The sequence below is a fragment of the Rhinopithecus bieti genome, unplaced genomic scaffold, assembly GCF_001698545.2.
Source record: "Rhinopithecus bieti isolate Rb0 unplaced genomic scaffold, ASM169854v2 scaffold_32422, whole genome shotgun sequence".
Taxonomy (NCBI): domain Eukaryota; kingdom Metazoa; phylum Chordata; class Mammalia; order Primates; family Cercopithecidae; genus Rhinopithecus; species Rhinopithecus bieti.
In genome coordinates this window covers 2,678,089-2,701,035 of record NW_016814631.1, presented here as the reverse complement: position 1 = coordinate 2,701,035, position 22,947 = coordinate 2,678,089, and the positions used below count along the sequence as shown (strand labels likewise).

Genomic DNA, 22,947 nt, shown 5'->3' with positions numbered 1-22,947 from the left:
ACTGCCGGGGACACTCACCGCGCCCTCGATTCCCACTCGGTCCGGTGGCTGCAGCCAATCTGAATGGCTTCGTGCCCCAGCTTCCTGTGGCTCACCCCAAATGCTGCCTCTCTGAGACACCTCCATTTCCTCCAGGGCGACTTGAGCACTACCTCTTGGTGTCATTGCTGTATGTCCTTTCCTCACAGTTGTCTGGTTCCACTGCCATTGCTGTCCTGCCTGTCTCCCTGCTGGGACGCATGCCATGGAAAGGTGGTGACTGTCTGTTGGTGCCCAGCGTGGTGCCTGGTTCTCCATGAGTATTTGTTGAATGCGTGGCCATACCCCAGTGGTGAGTCAGACAGGCCAGGCCCGTCCTTCAAGGAAATAATGACAGACTGAGACCAGTGCTATGAGGGAAATAAGCACAGTCCTGTGATTTGTTGGGGGGCACACTCCAGACAGAGCGGTCAGGGGAGGCCTCCCCAGAGCTGAGACCTGGAGCTGACGAGCAGCCCGTGGAGAAGAGATGGCCGGAGGGACCAGCCAGCGGGAATCCCTGAGGCAGGAAGGAGCTTGTCCCAGCAGAGGGACAGAAGAGCCCAGCACAGAGCAGAGGAGTGAAGGGGTCATGGTGCGGGGGCCCTCGGAAGAGGTGTGATCGCCTTCCAAGGGCAGGGGAGGCTGCTGAAGGGTGTAGGTGGGAGGCGGCCCGATCCTGCTGTGAAGAGGCCGCTGCAGCAGGAGGGCAAGCTCTTCTCTTCTTGCCTGACTGGCCTGTCGGGAGTGGGCAGAGGCAACTAAGGGCCCCCTGGCACCTAGGCCTCTCTTCTCAGGCCCAGCCTCCCCTCCCCAGGCATCTCAGCCAGACCCTCACCTTTCCCTGGGCCCAACACCAACCTTACACCTCAGTGTGACTTTCAGTCCCCCTTTAAAAGATGTATATTCATTTTTCCATGGCTGTGGTGACAAATTGCCACAAATGTGGTGGTTTAAACTAACACCAATGTGTGATCTTGCAGTTCTGGAGGTTAGAAGTCTCCCATGGGCTCACTGGAGCTACTGAGGTGTCCCCAGGGCTGAGTTCCTTTCTGGAGGCTCTAGGGGAGAAGCCATCTCCTTGCCTTTCCAGCTTCTAGTGGCCATCGCATTCCTGGGTTCCTGGCCCCTTCCTCCATGTTCAGAGCCAGTGATGACCCATCCCTCACACCCTTCTCCGATCATCATATCTTTATCTCTGCCTTGAGCTGGGAAAGGTTCTTTAATTTTAAGCACTTGTGTGATTAGATTGGGCCCACCTGGGTAATCCTGGCTACTTATCCCATCTCCAAGTCCTTAACCTGATGCTATCTGCAAAGTCCCCTTGCCAGATAAAGTAACATATCACAGGTGACATGGATTAGGACATGGGCATCTTTGGGGGCCATTATCCTGCACACCACAGGACTCCTGGATCTTAAAGGATCAATCAAATACAGTGTGTGAATTGTCAGGATGTAGATTCAAAAACTGACTTTAAAGGACGTTGTCGAAACTATCAAGGAAATGTTCACATAGGTATTTAGATGATATAAAGGATTTAGAATTAATATTGTTAAGTGTATTAATGGCATGTATCTTTACCTGATATTTGATTTGGAATATTACAAGAAAAACATGGAGTGAGACACCTGAAACAAGATTGGCAAAATAGGCCGGGCACGGTGGCTCACACCTGTAATCCCAGCACTTTGGGAGGCCAAGGTGGGTGGACCACCTGAGGTCAGGAGTTTGAGACCAGCCCGGCCAACATGGTGAAAACCTGTCTCTACTGAAAATACAAAAATCAGCTGGGTGTGGTGGTGCATGCCTGTAATCCCAGCTACTCGGGAGGCCAGAAGCAGGAGAATCGCTTGAACCCAGGAGGTGGAGTGTGCAGTGACCGAGATTGCGGCAACTGGCACTCCAGCCTGGGGCCGACAGAGTGAGACTCTGTCTCAAAATAAATAAAGATCAATAAATAAATAAATAAAATAAATAAATAAATAAAAGATTGGCAAAATACTGATAATTCATCTGGGTGATGAATGAGGGAGCTTCAGTGTATTATTATCCTTTGTACTTTTGCAAAGATTTAGAACTTTTATTTTTAAAAGTTGAAAAATATAAATAGATAAATATATGTGTAAAATCACTAGTAAGAGGTTAAGGAGACACATGTGGAACAGAGCTAAGGTCTGTTCTGGCTCCGTCTTTGCTGTCATCCCACCACTAGGATGGCCACCATATGTCCCAGGAAAAACATCAGGCTCACTGCATCCCTCACCCACTGAGAGAACCTGCCTTTACCATCTTTTATGCTGGGGCCTCTATTTCAATGAAACCAATATTCAGAATTAAACAGAACTTCAAAGGTTATCTTGTTTGACCATCACCCCCTCTCCCCAGCCCTCCCACATGCAATCCAGGAATATGCTAAGTGCAGCAAAAGTGATGAAATAACCGTAATGTAAGGTTTTATCAATTGCTTACTCAAACCAAAATGAAATTCCTAAGTAGAGCTGTCTGTGCCCATGTTCAGCAGGAATGCTTCACATTTTTGTTGGAGTTGAATATCAAAGAACCAAGACATCTCAAAGGGACCTTCCCAGCGGTGAGGGGTGAGGGGTGGAGGCAGAACTCAGCCATGATTGCCCTGCAGAGCCAGGCTCCTCTCAGGCGAGAGGTGCTCCGCTCGGGTCCCTTGGGTTCAGGATGTGCCACGACCACGGTCTTAGGCAAAACTCCAATTGTGGAGTCCTCCCAGATAAGGTTTCCCAGGCATCTCCTTGGCAGACCCCAGACTGGCCTGAAGAGGGCAAAACACTTGTTTCAGACCTCAAAGATGATGAATGAATGAGATCTCAAATGACTGACATCTCAGAAAGACAGTAACTATTTTCCATATTCCTTGGAGGTAAATTCTGGGGCAGGAACATTTCTCTCAGACAGATAGATACAACCCAGTCCTGCTTCCTGGGACTTTTTATCCCCTTGCATTTTGGCCGCAGAGCCCAAGGGTGGGGTGGAGGGGTGTGTTAGAGGCGGGGAGAAAATGGAGCACTACCTGCCGAGAGGAACGCCAACCAGGGCAAGATGCTGGCTCTGAGAACAGAGAGAACAGAATAAGGCCCCTGTCTGCAAGCACCTGTCTTCCTGGGGGGAACTTCAGATAGAAGTGGATGGGTCATCAGCTGAGGAGTATTTTTTGAGGATGTTCTGTAGACACACTGTGGAGATTTCAAAGAGGGAAGGGGCCCCACCAGCCAAGGATTTCCCAGCTACCTGGGAGACAAGATACAAACACATCAAAGGCGACTCACAGTTTAGAGAGGCAAATGGCAAGCACTGTTAGGAACCCAGAGGGAGACAGGCGGGAAATTAGGGACGTCCACCTGGAGAAGCAGAAGAGACTGCAGGGGCAAAGGTGTGGAGACAGTGGGCAGACCAACCTCAGCAGGGCAGAATGTCCGGGGGGAGCATCTCCACACCAGCTGGCCAGGGAGCTTGTGGATAACGCTGACATCTGCCAGGTGTTCCTGAGGCTAGGGACTGGTCTCCTGGGTTGGGGTTCACACTCTGGGAAATGGACTGGCACTCAATGAGGTTGCGAGGTAGAATGGGGCCAGCCAATGGGGGCCTTGAATGCTGGGCCAAAGATATGGAATGTGATTCCAGGGGTGGGAGTTATTAATGGCTTTTGATTGAGAGAGTGGCTTCATGATAGGGTTCTCTTAGGAAGACCAGTGAGACAGCAATGGGCTGAAGGAATGAGGAAAAATACAAAGGAAATTGAACTTAAATTAACATGGAGTGAGAAAGGGAGTGTAAAGAATTTCATGACTGGATGTTGGACTCAAGAGAGAAAGATGTGTAACGAAAGGCCTCATTTATTAAACACCACTATGGTCAAGGCATTCACCTCTCAAATAATCCGGTGCATTCATGTAGTCTTCAGCTTACACATGATGAAAAAGAGGCTCAGAGAGATAAAATGACTTGCATGAGGACACACAGCTGGTCTGCAGTAAAGCTGGAGTTTTAATCCAGGTCTAACAGAGTCCATATGGGAAGCCCTCTCCCTTCCTTGTTCAGGTGACAGGGAGACTGTATTCGTTTTCTCTTGCTGCCTTAACAAATTGCCACAGACCTAGAGGATTAAAACAACACAAATATGTGATCTTGGAGTTCTGTAGGCCAGAAGTCAGACAGGCGTTTCACTGGGCTAAAATCAGGAGTCAGCAGTGCCTTTTTGGAGATTCTGCGGGAGAATCCACCTCCTTCCCTTTTTCAGCTTCTAGAGGCCACTGACATTCTTTGTGTTGAGTCAAGGAATGTGAGTAGCCTCCAGAAGCTGAAAGCCCCCCTCCTCCATCTTCAAAACGAGCAACATTGCCTTTCTTGGACCCTTCATCCCTAGCCACATCTTTGTCTCTGACCACAGTCAGGAAATGTTCTCTGATTTTAAGCACTTGTGTCATTGCAGCGGACCCCAGGAGAACCCAAGGCTAACCTTTCCACGTCAACATTTGTACCTTCATCTGATGCGCAGAGTCCCTTTTGCCATGGGAAGTAACATTTTCACAGGCTCTGAGGATTAGGACATGGGCATCTTGGGGGCTACGATTCTGCCCGCCACACAGAGTGAGCCTGCCGTGTGGACACGTGCCTCAGCAGCAGGTGGTGTGCCCATAGCTCTGTTTCAGTAAGCCCTGTGACAAAGGGGACTCAAGAGAGAATAAAAAATAATTAAATAGGCCAGGCATAGTGGCTCACACCTGTAATCCCAACACTTTGGGCAGCTGGGGCGGATGGATCGCTTGAGCCCAGGAGTTCGAGACCAGCCTGGCCAACATGGTAAAACCATGTCTCTACTAAAAACACAAAAATTACCCAGGCATAGTGATGCACACCTGTAATCCCAGATACTCGGGAGGCTGAGGCACAAAAATCACTTGAACCCAGGAAGCGTAGATTGCAGTGAGCTGATATCATGCCACTGCACTCCAGCCTGGGCAACAGAGCCAGATTCTGTTAAAAAAAAAAAAAAAAAAAAAAGGCCGGGCGCAGTGGCTTACGCCTTTAATCCCAGCACTTTGGGAGGCCGAGGTGGACAGATCACAAGGTTAGGAGATCGAGACCATTCTGGCCAACATGGTGAAACCCTGTCTCTACTGAAAATACAAAAACTTAGCTGGGCATAGTGGTGCACGCCTGTAGTCCCAGCTACTCAGAAGGCTGAGGCAGAAGAATCATTTGAACCCAGGAGGCAGAGGTTCCAGTGAGCCGAGATTGCACCACTACACTCCAGCCTGACAACAGAGCAAGACTCCGTCCCTCACCCAAAAGAAAAGAAAAACAATTAAATAAAGGACAAAACCCAGAAATTTGAAAAGGAATAACATGAGGAAAACAGCCTGGTTAGAGGAAGGTCTAGTAGCGAGGACAATGCACTCAACGTTTGTTCTAAGCACAGAACACAATCTGTGCAGTTACTCCTGCTGTCACTTCCACTCTGCATTGTTGTCAAAGCTAGCAGCTACGCCATCACCCTTCTAAGAGCCTGACTACAGATGTAAAGGTGGTGGCTAGGTCTGTGATTTAAGTGCTCAATTTTAAATGAATTCCCCAAATTCTAGAGTTAAAACACCTGTTCTTCATCTTAGGCAACTGTCTAAAATCTGTGTTTCTCTCCGACCACCTACTCCTCTATTTTTTTTACGAGTAACCATCACCTTAGCAGGCAGACACTCCTTTGTTCCGAGGGTAAGCCATTTTAGAAAGTACCAATTTTATGGACATTAGCTGAACTGATAGGATTGTGGAAGCATGAATAAAAAGTGCAGGCTATAATGAAATTATTAGAAAACAGGCCAGCAACTGGGTTAATTCAAGCTCAATATAATCCTTTTTTAATTTAAAAGTCATATCATTGATTCATCTGAAATGTAATAGACTGAAGAGCCTATCGTAATGTGTTAAGTTTAGAAATATACAAATCTCTTTTGGTTTCTCTTATTTCATATAAAAGAGACATGGTATTTAATTACAGATCTTTCAAAGAAAGAAAAGGATAACTTAGAAACATTAATATCACATACTTTGGGCAATAAACTTTCAAGCTTATTGAAGAACCTTTTGATTTTTCAGTTATTTTGATGATTTAATGTAAGATTCAGTATCAGAGATTGTTGGGATGAGAAATTAGGAAAATACTCAACTGCAGGTGAAGACATTTACATTTGATACCTATCATTTCCTTGTGAAAGGACATAGATTTAATTAACTGCATATATGACTACTGTGTGCATTCTGAGGTGAATCTAGCAGTTAGATCAGCTCCCAGGAGTTCAACATGAACAAGTTTTCTGGGAGAAAAGGCAAAACAAACCCAACTTTGAACACTTCAGAAATGAAGGCCACATTTAGACATGTTTGGTTACCATCGACTTTAATGGGAACTACTTGTCTATTTCTGGGAACCAGAAGATGACCTCAGTGGGGAAAGACTGAAATGGAAACAGAGAAAATAAAAAGATCCATTGGGCATGAATGCTCAGAGACTCCACAAAGAACTACGTGTCACAAGGGGATAAGTCCATATTTTGCTAATGAAGACTACCTTTATCTCTCAGAGAATGGCCAAATGCTGCTACGTTGTCGTTACAAACTGTTTAATCCTGAAGAAGGAAGCAGGGCTGGTTTCAACACTATTTGCAAATTGCTAATTGACAAGAGGAATGTTAGAAATTACAGAAATGACTGGACTCACCTCCATTCTGTGAGTACACACGCACACACACGTGCACGTGCACGCGCAAATCCACGCCAACAAATAGGCATGAAAAGTATCTTATTGGCATCAAGTTTCTGGCATTGCTATAACTACGTACAAAACAAGCGATACATGAAATGGTAGCGACATCTGTTCTAAAACCTGTGGGGCTTTACTCACAAAACAGTTGTAAAACCTTTGGGGGACAAAAATATTTCTTGTATCTATGCAGATGCTTTCCTCTAAGGGACAGACACACACATACACACAGACACGCACACACAGTCACACGCAAATGAATGTGTTGACCTGAAAAGACAGGAATAAGGAAAGTAAATGTCATCCACTTCTCTAAAATGCTTCTTTAATTTTTCTTCTTCAAACGAAGCTAAATTTATTGCTTTAGATGTGCCTTTTATTTCTTTTTTTTAAATTCCAGAACATATTAATTGTCATAAAGCTGAATTTAAGATTCCAGTTAGTAGGCTGTGGTAACATACAAGTAGATGCTAAATGTGTTTGTTTTGATTTGCTAGGAAAACATCTTCTGACCTTGGAAATGAAATCCTTTAGTTGTCCGTTTGTTTATGGCCAAAGACTTATGGAGCGTTCTGGATACTTATGTTAGTGTATCTTTGAAATTCTCTAATCCGTGGTGTGTGGGAAGTTACACAGCTTGGATTTGAGCATCACTCAGGATGTTCCTCATTAAGGAACCCAGATTTGCCTCCTTCCCACAACTCCCCAATATTAGTTTACACTTATTACACAGCAAATTGTCCATGCTGAAAGTGAACTGCAGATGCTAGGATTTATTTATTTATTTATTTATTTATTTATTTATTTATTTATTTTTTGAGACGCGAGCTGGTGCTGTCGCCCAGGGCTGGAGCTGCCGAGTGGCCGGATTCGCTCACTGCAAAGCTCCAACCTCCCAGGTTTAGGCCATTCTCCTGCCTCCGCTTCCCAAGTAGCTGGGACTACAGGCGCCCGCCTCGTCGCCTGGCTAGCTTTTTGTATTCCTTAGTAGAGACGGGGTTTCACCGTATTAGCCAGGATGGTCTCGATCTCCTGACCTTTTGATCCGCCCGTCTCGGCCTCCCAAAGTGCTGGGATTACAGGCTTGAGCCACCGCGCCCGGCCGATGGTAGGATTTAAACACCTCGTTATCAATTTACCCTCTCAGTAAACAAAGTTTAGAGCTTGCTTCTTTTTTTTTTTTTATTTTTATTTAAGTTCTAGGGTACATGTGCATAACGTGCAGGTTTGTTACATATGTACACTTGTGCCATGTTGGTAGAGCTTGCTTCTTAATCAAGCTTCAAGTATGTTTTCCAAAAGAAAGTTATTTGATATTTTGCTCACTCCAAAGTGTCTTTTAATATTATGTAGCATATTTATAATGTTTTGAATTTTTAAAGCAACTGGCCTCTAGCAAGTTAACAATTTATTCTATTAGAGTAGTTTTAGCATGAGGATACTGTTGATTTTCCCATCTTAGGTTTGGAGGTATGCAGTAAAACATTTTTGTGGACTGTTAAATTTTAGTGTTTGTTCACAAAGCCACTGCATTATATGTTCTTTGAAATCATCGATCTGATAGCAAAAGTTCATTCTGCTTGCCGACTTCAGTATATACTTGGGTCTTGCTAAAGGTAGTGTGGCTCTTACAGGTATTGGCATGATCCTATTGTGGATGTTTTCCTGTGGAAAGAGAAGCAAACTCATCTCTTTCCATAGCATTCTTTAATCTGTAAAGTGTTGCTTCTGGGAAAATAAGGGGTGATGAAGTGTGGGAGGAGAGCCCTGATTCCTTGAGCTCATGTTGAGCAGGGAGGCAGCCGCTCTGAGGGTTCTGTCCATACCTGTGAGAGGGGTACCTGGTCGGCAGGCCCTGCCCACTCTGTTTTCCTGAACATACTGAGCTTGTTGCTGTCTGTACATCACAGTTACCCTTCACCCTTGATTTTTGTTCGCTTCACCTTTGCAATACCAGTGGCTCTTCTCACTGCAGCATCCTACATGCCACAAGCTCAGCAAAACCCTGGGGCTTCTCCCCACTGCCAGAAGCCACAGGAAAGTAAGAAACGACAAAGAATTTTCAGAGAAATGGAGGAGGGAACAAGACACTCAGAATGTAAAGAAATGGAGAATCCAGTAGTCTTGTCTGTGGCCATTGGGTAACAAAACCCAAGTGACAAAATAATTACTCTAGTCATTTAGTTTTAGCCAAAATTGCAAGTGTTACAGAAGTGCTAAGTGAAGCTTCGGAAGTCAGCCCAGGGCTGGGAGCGGACTGCCGACGGCAAACTGCGTGCTCCCGGCAAAACAATCCACCCCTTTTCTAGAAAATGGAGATAACTTTATGAGCTTACCTCAAGTAATTATTTGTGAGAAACAATCGAATGAGTATGGAAGAGGTAATGAGTGATTTTGAAATATTAATATTGAAAGAAGCTCTGCTGAAATCGGGTATGTTGAATGTGAGCGGTTTTAAATTTGGTGGAGATAAAGAGACATGAGCCACGCCTGTGATCCCAGCACTATGAAAGGCCAAGGTGGGAAGATTGCTTGAGTTTGGGAGTTTGAGACCAGCCTGGTGACATGGCAGGACTTTGTCTCTACTAAAAAAAAAAAAAAAAAAAATTAGCCACGTATGGTGGTGCCTGCCTGTAGTCCCAGCTACTTGAGAGGCTGAAGTGGGAGAATTGCTTGAGCTTGGGAGGTGTAGGCTGCAGCAAGCCGTGATTGTACCACTGTACTCCAGCCTGAGCAACAGAGTGAGACTCTGTCTCAAAAAAGGAAAAAAAAAAAAAGAGACCTGAGCAAGAGTATAGGTTGGTTTCAAATCTCTGCTCTGCCACTTACTAGCTGTGTGACCTTAAGTAGGTTACTGAATCCTCTGAGCCTCTGTTTCCTTATGGGTAGGACCTATCTCACGAGGGCTGTGATAATAACTCAGGTCACGGCAGGTAAAGGGCCAGACCCATGACAATGGCGGGATGATGTTCATCAAATGGTAGCTATTACTGTTTACATAGGTTAAGATAAATCGGTCACCACTGCCTCTTATAAATTGAAAAGAAATCCCTCTCATACTTATAAGCTATTGTATTCACGGTTATCAGTGAGATGTGGGTTGAGTTATCTGATCAGGTAGATAAGGGACTGCCCCTTGGAAGCCTTTAAGCATACCTGTGGAGGAGAGCAGCCACGCAAGAATTCTGAAAATCCGTTCGTGGCATCAGGTGAGAGAGCACACCGCCATTGCAGACTCTAGGACATTCTTGGAGGGATGACGATCGTTTTGACAGCACACGGGGGACCTGCCTGGCATGTTGATAAAATCATCCAGGAGATTTTGCAAGAGCTAAAACACCGAAGCTGCTCCCTGAGACCTGACCTTTGTCTCAAATATGCAGCTCTCTTCAGATGGAAGAGATCAGGTGCCGTGGGTCCTGGACTGGGCGAAGCAGGTCATTTGGTTCTGGTATTCAGGCCACACTAAGAACCAAGTATTCCCAACGTACCTAGTGAAAACAGGCTACACGTAGCCTAAAAACGATGTCTTGAAAGATTTTTTTTTAATTGTTTTTAGTTGTTGTTTTGCCCTTGCTAGGAATAAAACAGGACTGAGAAGCCCCAGAGCTCTTAGGAACCCCATTGAGCAGTATCGCATTGCCAAGTTCCATTTCCTGGCTCTCAGTAGCCCTCTGTGATAGTGCTTTTGGGACCCAGCACTGCTACATCTGGGTATTTACCTAAAAAGTTTGAAATCTGTATGTCAAGAGATACCTGCACCCTCATATTTATTGCAACAATATTCACAATAGCAAAGATGTGGAATCAACCTAAATGTCCATTAAAGGATGAGTGGATAAAGAAAATGTGGTAGATAGACACAATGGAATACTAGTCAGCTTTTAAAAAGGAAGAAATTATGTCATCTGCAGCAACATGGATAGAACTGGAGAACATTATGCTAAGTGAAATATGCCAAACATAGACAAATACCACATGTTCTCACTTATATGTGGGATATAAAACAATTGAACTCAAAGAAGCAGAGAGTACAGTGGTGGGTACAGAGGCTGGGGGGAGGTGGAATGGGAAGATGGTAGTCAAAGGGTACAAAGTCTCAGATAAAAAGGATTAAGTTTGATTTTTTTTGGACATCTGCACAATGTGGTGAATATAGCTAATAGTTGAGTACTGTACATTTCGATATTGCTCTGAGAGTATATTTCAAATGTTCTCATCACAGAAAATGTTAAATAATTTATCATTATGTTACAAAAAATAATAAAATTTCAAATGTAATTGTCCACTTTGGAAAAAATTCAGAAATTTCAGAATTTATGCCAATAATTCACATTTTAATGAATCAGAAGAAAAAATAGCTGGTCATTTGTTCAAACTGTTGAATATACAAAGAACTCCAAGTTCATGTGCCCAGTCCATGAAATTGGGAATACCTGGAAAAAGGTCTGGCGTGGACTGGTCCTTGGATCCTACAAGTGAGTGAGCCTGGCCTTTAGTGCCCCACGCGCATGTGTGAGGTGGGACAGCAGGCCCCGGTTGATGGACATAGCCCGTGGGCACATGCACTGCCCTCAGCATAGCTGCCTCAGCACTTCAGGACTTAAAAGGACCTCAGAGTCACTGAATCAAAGCTCCATGAGAGTCAAATTCCTCTGTGAATTCCTTTCTTGCAGGGAGGGTGGGGAAAACTGTCCAAACCTCAGTCTTTTGACGGTGAGTTTAATTTTTGAAAACAGCAAAACTTCAGACAAAGCCAACTCTAGTGAAGAAGGTCAACAACCAGGATGTTTAAATAAGGTGGGGTCAAAAGATGACAAAACTGGTTTGCTTCTCTGACCCACAAAATGGTTCTGAGAGGTAGTTCCAGAAGCACCTAGAGTAACACCCTCCTCCCACTGCTGCTGCCGGCACAACCTCTCCAAGGGGGAATGGAGAGCTCATATTAACATCTTTAAGGCTGGGCGCAGTGGCTCACACCTGTAATCCCAGCACTTTGGGAGGCTGAGGCAGGCAGATCACCTCAGGTCAGGAGTTTGAGACCAGCCTGACCAACATGGAGAAACCCTGTCTCTACTAAAAACACAAAAGTAACCTGGCATGGCAGTGCATGCCTGTAATACCAGCTACTCGGGAGGCTGAGGCAGGAGAATCGCTTGAACCCAGGAGACGGAGGTTGCAGTGAGCCAAGATCACACCATTGCACTCCAGCCTGGGCAACAAGAGTGAAACTCCGTCTAAAAAAATAAAATAAAATCTTTAAAAATGGGCATCATCTTTGGCTCAGAAATGCAATTTTAGGAATTTATCATAAGGAAAGTATTGAGATGATACACAAAGATTGAACTAATAGGAAGTTTGGTGCAGTGTTGGTCACAGCTTAAAAATTTGAACTGGTCTAAATGTCCAACAGTAGGACTGGCTAAACCTACAAGGGCATATAAAGTCGACAGGATACTGTGCAGTCATGAGAAATGATGCTACCAAAATGTTTCTGTTGATACAGAAAACTGCACACATTCAATGAAAAGAGCACACAACAGATGAGTGGACAAAAAGCCATGAGATATGTACACAATGGAATACTACTCAGCCATAAAAAAGAATGAAATCCTGTCATTTATGGCCATGTGGATGGAACTGGGCAAACATTAAGTGAAATGAGCAGGGCACAGGAAGTTAAACACCACTTGTTCTTGCTCATTTGTGGAAGCTAAAAAAGTTTATCTTATAGAAGTAAAAAGTAGAGCAGAGGATATTAGAGGCTAGGAAGGGTAGGGGAAAGAGAGGGATAGGGAGAAATTTATTAAAGGATACAAAATTATAGCTAGATATGAGGAATAAGTTCTAGTGCTCTATACCACTGTAGAATGACTATAATTAACAATAATATGTTATATAGTTTCAAACAGCTAGAAGGAGAATATTGTATGAACTCAACAAAAAGGAATGATAAATGTTTGAGATGATGGATGTACTAATTACCTTGATCTGATCACTATGCATTATGTGTATTGTAACATTGTTACATACCCCATGAATATGTACAATTATTATTTATCAATGAAAAAAAAAAAAGCAGGTTACCTACAGTGTTAAGATATGATCCAGGCTAAAGTTTGTAGATCATAACTTGATCTACATGGGGAGAGGATAGAAAGTGATATGGAGGCTGGAGGCAGAGGCTCATGCCTGTAATCCCAATACTTTGGGAGGCTGAGGCGGGTGGGTCACTTGAGGCCAGGAGTTCAAGACCAGCCTGCAACCCTGTCTCTACTAAAAGCACAAACATGAGCTGGGCGTGGTGGCTCGTGCCTGTAATCCCAGGTACTCGGGAGGCTGAGGTACAAGAATTGCTTGAACCCAGGAGGTGGAGGTTGCAGTGAGTCAAGATCACAGCACTGCACTCCAGCCTGGGTGATAGAGTGAGACTCCATCTCAAAAAAAAAGGGGGGGGGGGAAAAAGCAAGTGATATGGAAAGACATGCGCCAAATTGTGAATGGTGAGCAGGATTGTGGATATTTTTTACATTCTTTTAGCTTGTCTATATATTCTGACTTTTCTGTAACAAAATCTATTTTATAACAAAAAATAATACAGGGAAATGGGGGGGGGGAGAGAGAAAGAAAGATTTTGCTATCCTTAAAGAGAAACTATGAGGTTCCTGCATAGTTTGCTGGAGCTGCTGTAGTAAAGTGCTACAAATTGAGTGGCTTCATCAATAGAAGTGTATTGTCTCACAGTTCTGGGGACTAGACGTTCAAGAGCAAGGTGCTGGCAGGGCTGGTTCCTTCTGAAGGCTGTGAGGGAGAATCTGTTCCTGGCCCCTCTCCTCACTTCGGGTGCTTTGCTGGCAATCTTTGGTGTTCCTTGGCTGCTGCGGCATCACTCCAGCCCCTGCCATCATCTTCACGTGGCATTCTCCCTGTGTAGGTCTGTGTTCCAGTTTTCTTTTTTTATAAGGATACCAGTTATATTGGATCAGGGACCTACCCTACTCCAGTATGACCTCATCTTAACGAATTACCTCTGTACTAACCTTATTTTTAATTAAGGCCACATTCTGAGATATTAGGGGTTAGGACTTCAACATATGAATTTGGGGGAAGAGCACAATTCTACCTGTAACAGTACCCAGGGAGATGGCCACATGGCTCCTACCCCACTGAAGTTAACGCCTACCTCCCACCACAACCCACCTGGCTGTTGTCCAGCATGAGCATGGGCCAGGATCAGGAGCTATGGGGTGGCATCACTGACCTTCTCCCTGTAGTGCTCCAGGTCCAAAGAGATTATGATGATTACTGAGACTTGAGCACCACATCCTCCCTGCTTTGGGATGCCCGGGCCATGGCTGCAGATCTGTGTGGGCACTCACATTAGCACCTCTGATCTAGGAAGCCCGGTTTAAAGATTCGAAAGGAAGGAGTAATCTAAAGAAAAAGAAAGGACACATGCCAACTTTTGCTTGGATATAGGAGTTGTGATTAAAAACCAACAACAGAAAAACAAGAGAGAAGAAAGAAAAAAGTATTATGAATATTACACATTAAATCCCACACATGGATGTTTATAGCAGTTTTATTCATAACTGCCAAAAACTGGAAACAATCAAGATGTCCTTCAATAAGTGAATGGGCAAACAAATGGTGGTACGTCCATGCGATGGGACATTATTCAGCAGTAAAAAGAAAGGAGCTATGAAGCTTATTTATGAAAAGCCATATCATTCACAAAAAGACAGAGGGGCCAGGTGCAGTGGCTCACGCCTGTATCCCAGCACTATGGGAGGCTGAGGTGGGTGGAACACCTGAGGTTAGGAGTTCGAGACCAACGTGGCCAACATGGCATGGCCAACATGGTGAAGCCCCATCTCTACTAAAAATACAAAAATTAAAAAACTAAAGAAAAACTAAAAATACAGAAATTAGCTGGGCGTGGTGGCACACGCCTGTAATCCCAGCTACTCGGGAGGCTGAGGCAGTAGAATCGCTTGAACCCAGTAGGCAGAGGTTGCAGTGAGCCCAGATTGTGCCACTGCACTCCAGCCTGGGTGACAGAGCAAGACTCAGTCGCAAAAGAAAAAAAAAAAAAACATAGAGGAGCTTCAAATATACACTGCTACGTGAAAAAGCCAATCTGAAAAGGTGACATACTGTCTGATCCCAACTACTATATGGCAAAACTGTAGTGATGGTAAAAAGATTGCTGGTTGCCAGGGGATGGGGGGAGGTGAATAGGTGGGGCACAGAGGATTTTTAGGGCTGTGGAACTATGTTGTATAATACTCAAATGGTGGAGACATGCCATTAGACATTTGTTGAAACCCATAGAATGTACCACACAGAGTGAACCCTAATGTAAACCGTGGACTTCAGTTAATGATAAGCTATCAATATTTGTTCATCAGCTATAACAAATGTACCACACCAATGCAAGATGTTAATTATTGGGGAAACTGTATTTAGGGGAGGGAAGAATATGGGAACTCTTTGTACTACCTGCCCAAGTTTTCTGTAAACCTCACAAGACTATTAACTAAAAAAAATCACAACTCCAAAATATATTCTGAATAAAGAAATTTAAAGGAAATCATACACTTAGCTACCCTAAAGGAGCTCTTGGCAGATAAAAGTTTGGGACACCGCCAAGAACTAGCTTGTTTTCAAAGGCAGCTGAGAAGACACAGATGCCCCAAGTGTGACCCAGCGGGATGCCCCAGGATGAAAACAACCCTGCCTGCTCACACCCATCTCAGACTCAACAGAGCCCTTCCAATCTCGCTCAGCAGTGTCGGGCTTGGGGGAGGGGAGGTAGACCCAAATTCTTACTCAAAGAAATAACAGTTTGGAACATCCACAAGAGTGTCAACAAGTTATGTAGATCTTATCAGCATGGCATTTTTGGTGCCTCCCAGCTATCCAGCAAGGCTCCACCAGCCTGTTCACACCCTGCGGCTTCCCACGCACCCGAGCCTATCAACACCTCGGAGGCTCTGCCCAGCAGGCCTGCCTCCCCAGGGCATGACCAGCCCAAACTTTCCTTCCTCATCCTCTCAGGATCCCATCGTACCATCCATCCCCTCGGTCTGCACAAGAACCTGCTGTCCATTCCTCTGCTGACATTCTGTACCTTGATTGAGGCTACATGTCTATAAATTTAAACAATACCTTTATGCTCACTTTGGAAAGAATACTCAAGGTGGAAAATTTGGATGTCACACCCGAGGGAAGAGAATGTGTCGTTTCAGTATCGTGAGAAATTATGCAATGTCACCATGGAAGTATTTTAAGCTTATACGAGGTGTTTCCATGTTTGCAGATAAAACATCACGATTTTGCAAAACTGTGGAGAAGGGATAAGGCAGGAGACTGAAAGCCCTTCTAGTTCCGGTTATGTACATATGCTGCTGCCTGATCATGCAGACTTTCTAGTGTACTTTTGTTAAACAATGCCAAAAAAATTTATTTAGACTAATGAAAATGAGAGTTTTTCTATCTCAGCTTTCTTTCACAGTTACTTGTTCATTACACTAAAGTCAGTGAATGGTTCTCTGTGTTTGTTTTCGTTTTTAGGCAGCCTTAAGTGCCTTGAAACAATTTTCTGAACAAGGACTGGATCCAATCGATGGAGCAATGAATATTGAAAAAGGTTCTCTTGAAAAGTGAGTAAATCCCATCAGTATTCTCACACTTTTAATTGTAACTGTACAAAAGATAAGGCATAGATAATAATGTTTTAAAAAGTCAAGACAATAGTATCTACATCTTACACAATTATTAGTAATATAATTAAATGTAAAGAAATGAAAACCAGTATGTATGGCCATACACATCTCCTGTAATATTTCTGTGAAAGTTTTAACCTACTAATTGATCATTGATTTTGCATTTCTTTGCCTTTGTTGGAAATATTTGTGTATTGTCCTGACTGTAGAGACTTGTAAAACTTACAAAAGATTGTTTTTCACTTCATACTGTAGAGCATTGTCTGGCTAAGCCATTTTCAGAGGTAAAAGTTTTTACTCACATTCCTGCTAAGTTGTGGGCAAAGCGGAGGGAAAAGAAAAAGAAGTTGAGAGGAGGCGCCCCTCCCCTTGGCTGTGTTTGGTTTTTCGTATTGTTTTCTATGAAACACCAGCACACGTTGCCACAAAAGTGTGACTCCCAAGGGCTACAAAGGCAAAAATGCAGCTATCATAATTATTTCTGAAATCCAGCTCGTAGCTTTGTTTTAATGAGATGTGAACAGAAGGTCTCATCAAAGAGACTGAATTTGGGGTCTCTCCAGAGACTCAATTTATACTGAAAAAAAAAAAAAAAAGGAAAGGTTTATATTTATACAGTAGAATTCAAACTCTTTCCAAGCAATAATAATAGCAGGTAGGATCTCAGAACACATGCAGGAGATAACATTTTTAGGTTTAAAAGAAAATAAAAATAGTCAACCGAGGAAGTAAAAACCAGATACACTGATCCTACAGTTAAATGAGCATTACAAAACAAAAAATTAATAAGAAAAAACAGCATTTGGTCATTAATATCTAGAAGGTGAGGGCGTGAGAAGAAAACATTTGGTAAACAGACGTGGCATTTTAAGTTGTCTATAGATCGGCAACCATTTATAAGTTAATTTAATCAAAAACATTTCCACATGATCTCATCAGTAGACTATCTGAACATAAATATTGTTGTTTCACTTTAAAATGTCACTTTTGTGGTGACCTTTGAATCCTCTGTGCCATCTGCTAATAAACATGTCTGAAGATGTGCAACCCCAGGCCTTCAGCTCTTGTTAATGTATTAATCTTTCAGACAAGCCAAGCATCTGAGAGAGAAAGCGGACAATAACCAGGCACCCCCGGGCTCCATCGCTCAGGACTGCAAGAAATCAAACTCGGCCGTCTAGCAGCTCCCAGAACCTGCGGCTGCCACCGCATCCTTATAAACCTGTCAGCACGCATGAGGGTGTCTGTGTTCAGGGAAATGAATGACTAATACCATTATTTGAGTCTTATGTGAAGACAACACTATTCTAACACAAGAGATAATATACGTGGTACTGTTTATTCAACTGGGGAAAAATAAAACTTTGAGCATTTCCCTTGGAACTTGAGATCAGATCATAACTCATTTGCCCAGAGGCAGCAGAAATCTGATCCTGCTACTGGAGCTTAAAATAACAAGTAAAGAAAAGTGTTAGAAACAAAGCTAAAATTTTAACATGGTTAATAATAGAGAAGTTGGGTTTGGTTCTGTTGTTATGATTGTTTTGTCGTGGTGCTTGTGTTCAGTTATATTCTCTCTCTCTCTCATTTTAAATAATGCTTGACAATTCAAAAATGAACCAATGATGTGCTGTGGAATGTGATGGTTGTCTTCATATAGAGTCACATGGTTTCTCTTTTTATGCAGATATTTATAATCTTCATCCTATATCAGTAGGAATAACTATAAGGTGCACTACAAAAAAGATGTATGCAAACAAATATGTTTTAAATCAGGTCAGATATTTGATGAAAAATACGAACTAATGTTAGGAGCAAGTAGTTTCAACATACTCCAGGAACTGAGAAACAAAACAAAGCAATTGTGGGTTTTGAGCTCCATGTACTCTTAGCAAGTAAGGGGGCGTCTTGCCCCATATATCATTTTCCCGGATTCCACTCCCTGTTGTGGGAATCGCGCCCACCCCCATCCGTGTGTTGTAGCCACTCACGGTTTGCATCAAGAGTGTTTTTTGTAACTGCCTCTGGACTTGGGACAGTGAGTAGGATCAAAAATAAATAATGTACATGGCGGGGAAGGGAAAAACCTGTTGGAGTTGCTTCCAGCCAGCCACGCTCCGGGCCAGCATGTTGGAATCCAGCGTGGAGCAAATGCAGTAAAAATGTGGTTGGTTTCTGTGTGAAACGCTGCTGTTGTTCTTTCGTTCTCTCACGCTCATCTTTTAAATATCACCTCCGTGAAACCCATCCGAAAGGCCACCACCCGGCCTAGTCACCCTGCCCAGCAGTGGGATTAGAGAACGGATAGGCTGTACCTGCGAAACTGCAGAGCCGCCTCCTGGGTGACTCGGGCCGGTTCCTGGCCAACGTCATCGCATTGTTCAGGCTTTCTCCTTATTGATTTGCAAACGTTGTGCAATGAGAAAACACTATATGATCTAACTGCTCGACTCAACATGACAATAGGAATATAATTATGTAAGATTTCACAAGCAAAACCACCACAAATCATGATCTGGCTGACTCACACGCGACTGGAGAATAAACAAACAGCAACATAAGGAAATAACTCTAGGGTTGTTTTTAATGATTCCCATGTGGGGAAGTCCGTCAGTATTGGGAGGGCTGGGTGCCCTTTGAGGAAATAGGTTATGTTACATAAACCTGAGTCCTTGCGAAAAAAGCAGCACATTTGTAAAGTTGGAGCTCACAAAGGTAAACTGGATGGAAACACAGTCCTGCTGCCTGACACCAGGGCTCAGAGGGCCCTAAATCATTCCCTTTGAAGGGCATAGGCCTTTCCTTCTGCTAGGCCTTCGCCACCTGAGGTTTAGACCCTCAGATGGGGCAAGGGACTGCTTCAGGCAGGATCATTGAAGTGGATCTTCAGTTTACCCAATGCAATAAGCATAGGCTCCCTCCGGCAGCCAACATCGAGCTACACCAAGGCTGTCAGGTCTGTAGGAGAGCGATGAGCTCCGGGAACAAACACAGCTAATCAGTTCTCACGACCCAAGTACCTAAAGGACTTAACTCTTGAGCTGTCTGACACAGCTTATCCTTAGAGCCAATATATCCATGAATACAGCCATGGTGATGGGGGCGAGGGAATGGAAATTTGCATAGGAGCTCAAGCTTAGTAATAGCTTATTTATTCAAAATCCCATCCTCTCTACCTGCTCACAGAGCCCAGGAAGGCCTTCGGGTATTTTCTCCTGCACAGCAGCACTTCCTGGGAACCGCCTGGGTTTTCTTTGGGTTGAATTACCAATGCAGATGATGGGTGGCCTGCAGTTGTTGGCAGGGACCCGCTGCAACGCTCGGTTCCAAAGAGCAATGTTATATATCATTAGAGGGGAAACCATTAAGTAGATTTATTGAAAGTATGTTTCTTCAGCACAAGGAGATATTTTGATGAAAATGGAACTCATTATTCTCTAAAGGACACAGATTGACTTATCTCGTTTATCAATTACAGTGTCTGCTTTCAGCTTTTCTCAATCAAAGCAATGGGCTTTGTAGTCGCTTTCCAGAGCTGAGGCCAATGTGTTTTATGAAAAAGGTTTATTTTTACATTTTAATTGGAAATATAATATTGCACTTTGGAACTCTGACCATCCTTTCCAGGACAACTTGCCAGAGATCAATGGTGAGACATCACCCGTCAGGCTGTGACAGACATCCCTCCCCTTTCCCGGGGTGACCCCTCTGATAAGCTGTCCCAGCATTCTTCTCCCCAGAAAACATGCTTAATAGTGATTCTTTTTGACAGCTTCAACCAATTTCCTGTACCATAAAATAAAAATAGCTTAATGTAAAACTTACCTTATTATACAGAGGTTTTCAGGGCTCCTAGTGACTTTGGAAACGTGGTCCAGACCAACTGACTGGTACTTAAATCTTGCTGCAGGTGGGTTATCACTGCAATTGCCTAAAGTTTGTTTTGTACCTTTTAATTTCCAAAGGCTACCTCTTACCACTATGACCAAGAATGATAGAGAACCTAACACTTTTGTACACAGAGCTGACAAGCTGTTAATTGCATAATCCTGTGTGAATTTATCTTTGAGCTGCCCATAGCCTGACCCACCGTGATATAGGCACCAGATCAATGTAGAAATCATACATTGAATAAATGGACGAATGGATGATTTATCACTCAACACCCATTGAAGAAATAAATGTTAAATCTCGCTGTTTCTTTACATGACACAGAGGCAGGCACCCATGACAATGGTGTTGCTGTTGGTCAGATATTATATTTGCAATCCAAGAGGAACCATGACATTTTTAAATCAAGAACATGGCAAGTCCAAAAAGCTCTCACTTCAGAGGACTTTGGACCCATGGAACCATCCTTCCCTCGTATTCCCATTTCTGTATTTATATTCCGTCTATCAGCTGACAGATTTCATTCTAATCCCAGATACATTCCAGTTTCCACAGTCACATGTGCATAGCTTCGTGAGGAGGGACTTTGTAATATCTGGGTCAAAACAGAGACTGCCTTAGGCCTGATCAAACCCAACTGTCTATTTCTGGCAGACACTACCCAAGTTCCATCTCACCTTGCCAAGACTTGTTTAAAAGTTACCATGTTGAGGAAGCTTTTTTTTTTTTTTTTTTCTTTTTTTGAGACGGAGTCTCGCTCTGTCACCCAGGCTCACTGCAAGCTCCGCCTCCCGGGTTCACTCCATTCTCCTGTCTCAGCCTCCCGAGTAGCTGGGACTACAGGCGCCGCCACGTCGCCCGGCTAGTTTTTTGTAGTTTTAGTAGAGACGGGGTTTCACCATTTTAGCCAGGATGGTCTCGATCTCCTGACCTCGTGATCCGCCCGTCTCGGCCTCCCAAAGTGCTGGGATTACAGGCTTGAGCCACCGCGCCCGGCCGGAAGCTTTCTTCTTATGTCCCAACCTCTTAACAGAAGTAAGAGTTTCCTTGACTGTATCCCCAGCACACTCTGATGTATGCTGGAAATTCAGAAAATAAACAAACAAAACAACTTCACTGTAAGGAAGCCACGCTAGCACCTGGGAAAGACAGACAGATAAGGAGATGAGCCTGGATAACTGAGCCTTCTGTACTCAGAGTCACTGTGCCATAGTCATTGTTCACCTCCTTGGCTCTTTGGGTCAGTCACATTCATTCCCTCATTCACTCTACCATGCTTTGGGCACCATGCTATTTATTCTGGTGACACTATCAAATAAGCCATTTCTGCTTTCATGGAAATTATACTCAAGTGGTAATCTCTCACTGCCATCCACAGTCCAAATATCCACGGACCGCCCCCCCCACACACATATACATATATTAGGTTTAAAGCTCTTTAAGCTCACCAACACTCAGAAGACCAGTAAACCTAATTTATTCCTCACCATATCTCCTGACCCAGGAACAATGCCCACCTTAATTCAGTAAGTACTCAATAAATGTTGTTGAATAGATGAATGACCCCAAAAACTCTGCCTGATAGATCTGCCCATCTAACTGCATCAATGTTGACCTGCATGCATGGACAGAGAAATCTGGCCTCCTGGGCAGAGCCTCCTGCCTGGGTGAAAGCTTCTAGTTCTAGTTCTGTTAGTGTGTAGCCTTGCTGATGTCATTTAGCATCTTCAAGTTTCAGCTTTTCAAGCAAAAGTTGGAGATAAGAATATGCAAGACTACATGGACTCTTTTTAAAAGTGCACAAGTTGTGAATGTAAATACAATACTTCAATCAAAGTGAATGAGTATTAGGGAAAGAGTAATGGTCTAGGAGTCAAGTCTAGGGGCCTGGTTCGGACACAGATGTGACCTTGGCAAGGGATGTGGCCTTCCTGGGCCTCAGTTTCCACATGTGTTAAATGACGGCCCCTAAAAGCACCGCAGCTCTAGACCAATCTTCCTGTTAGTAATTCTGTTAGTACCTCTATAGTGGTATGCTTATATTTAAATTTTGTCTCTAATACATGTGATTTTTAATCAAATACCTGGAAGGAAAATATCACTCTTATATCAATCAAGATTCTTTTGATTGCAAGTTATAAAAACCTATTCAAACCAGCAAGGGGAAATTTATTATAAAGCCAGAGGGATGCTTCACAGAACCTACGGGCAAAAATGTAGAAAGGAACTGGGGCCAGGAAGTGGAAGGCTGTGGGCAAACATGGAAGTTCTCTCTCAGTTCCGCATGCCCTCTACCTCTACCTCTACCTCTACCTCTACCTCTACCTCTACCTCTACCTCTTACGTCTTACCTTCTAACCCTTACCCCTCTTACCTCTTACCTCTCCATCCCTCTCCCTCTCTGTCTCTCTGTAAACTAGCCCTGCTTCTCAAGTACACACATAGGGGAACACAGTTACCAATAGAACGCAAGTTTGCAGCCACCTGAAGAAACACCAAATGTCCCTCTTGATTTCA

The 22,947-nt window shown here is 43.7% G+C and overlaps 1 protein-coding gene across 7 annotated transcripts in view; it reads left to right on the top strand.

Moving 5' to 3' along the window:
• The window catches only part of STAU2 (staufen double-stranded RNA binding protein 2), a 344,502-nt gene extending 325,778 nt beyond the window's left edge, over positions 1-18,724 (top strand). For 5 of the 7 annotated variants that reach the window (XM_017851604.1, XM_017851602.1, XM_017851600.1 and 2 more), the window contains 2 exons: positions 16,388-16,476; positions 17,627-18,724. In XM_017851604.1, the coding sequence (XP_017707093.1) occupies positions 16,388-16,476; positions 17,627-17,720 (183 nt within the window). In that variant the 3' untranslated portion in view covers positions 17,721-18,724. The remainder of the gene's footprint in view (positions 1-16,387; positions 16,477-17,626) is intronic. The other 2 variants (XM_017851606.1, XM_017851605.1) reach the window with 2 other exon arrangements.
• Positions 18,725-22,947: the final 4,223 nt, after the last annotated feature.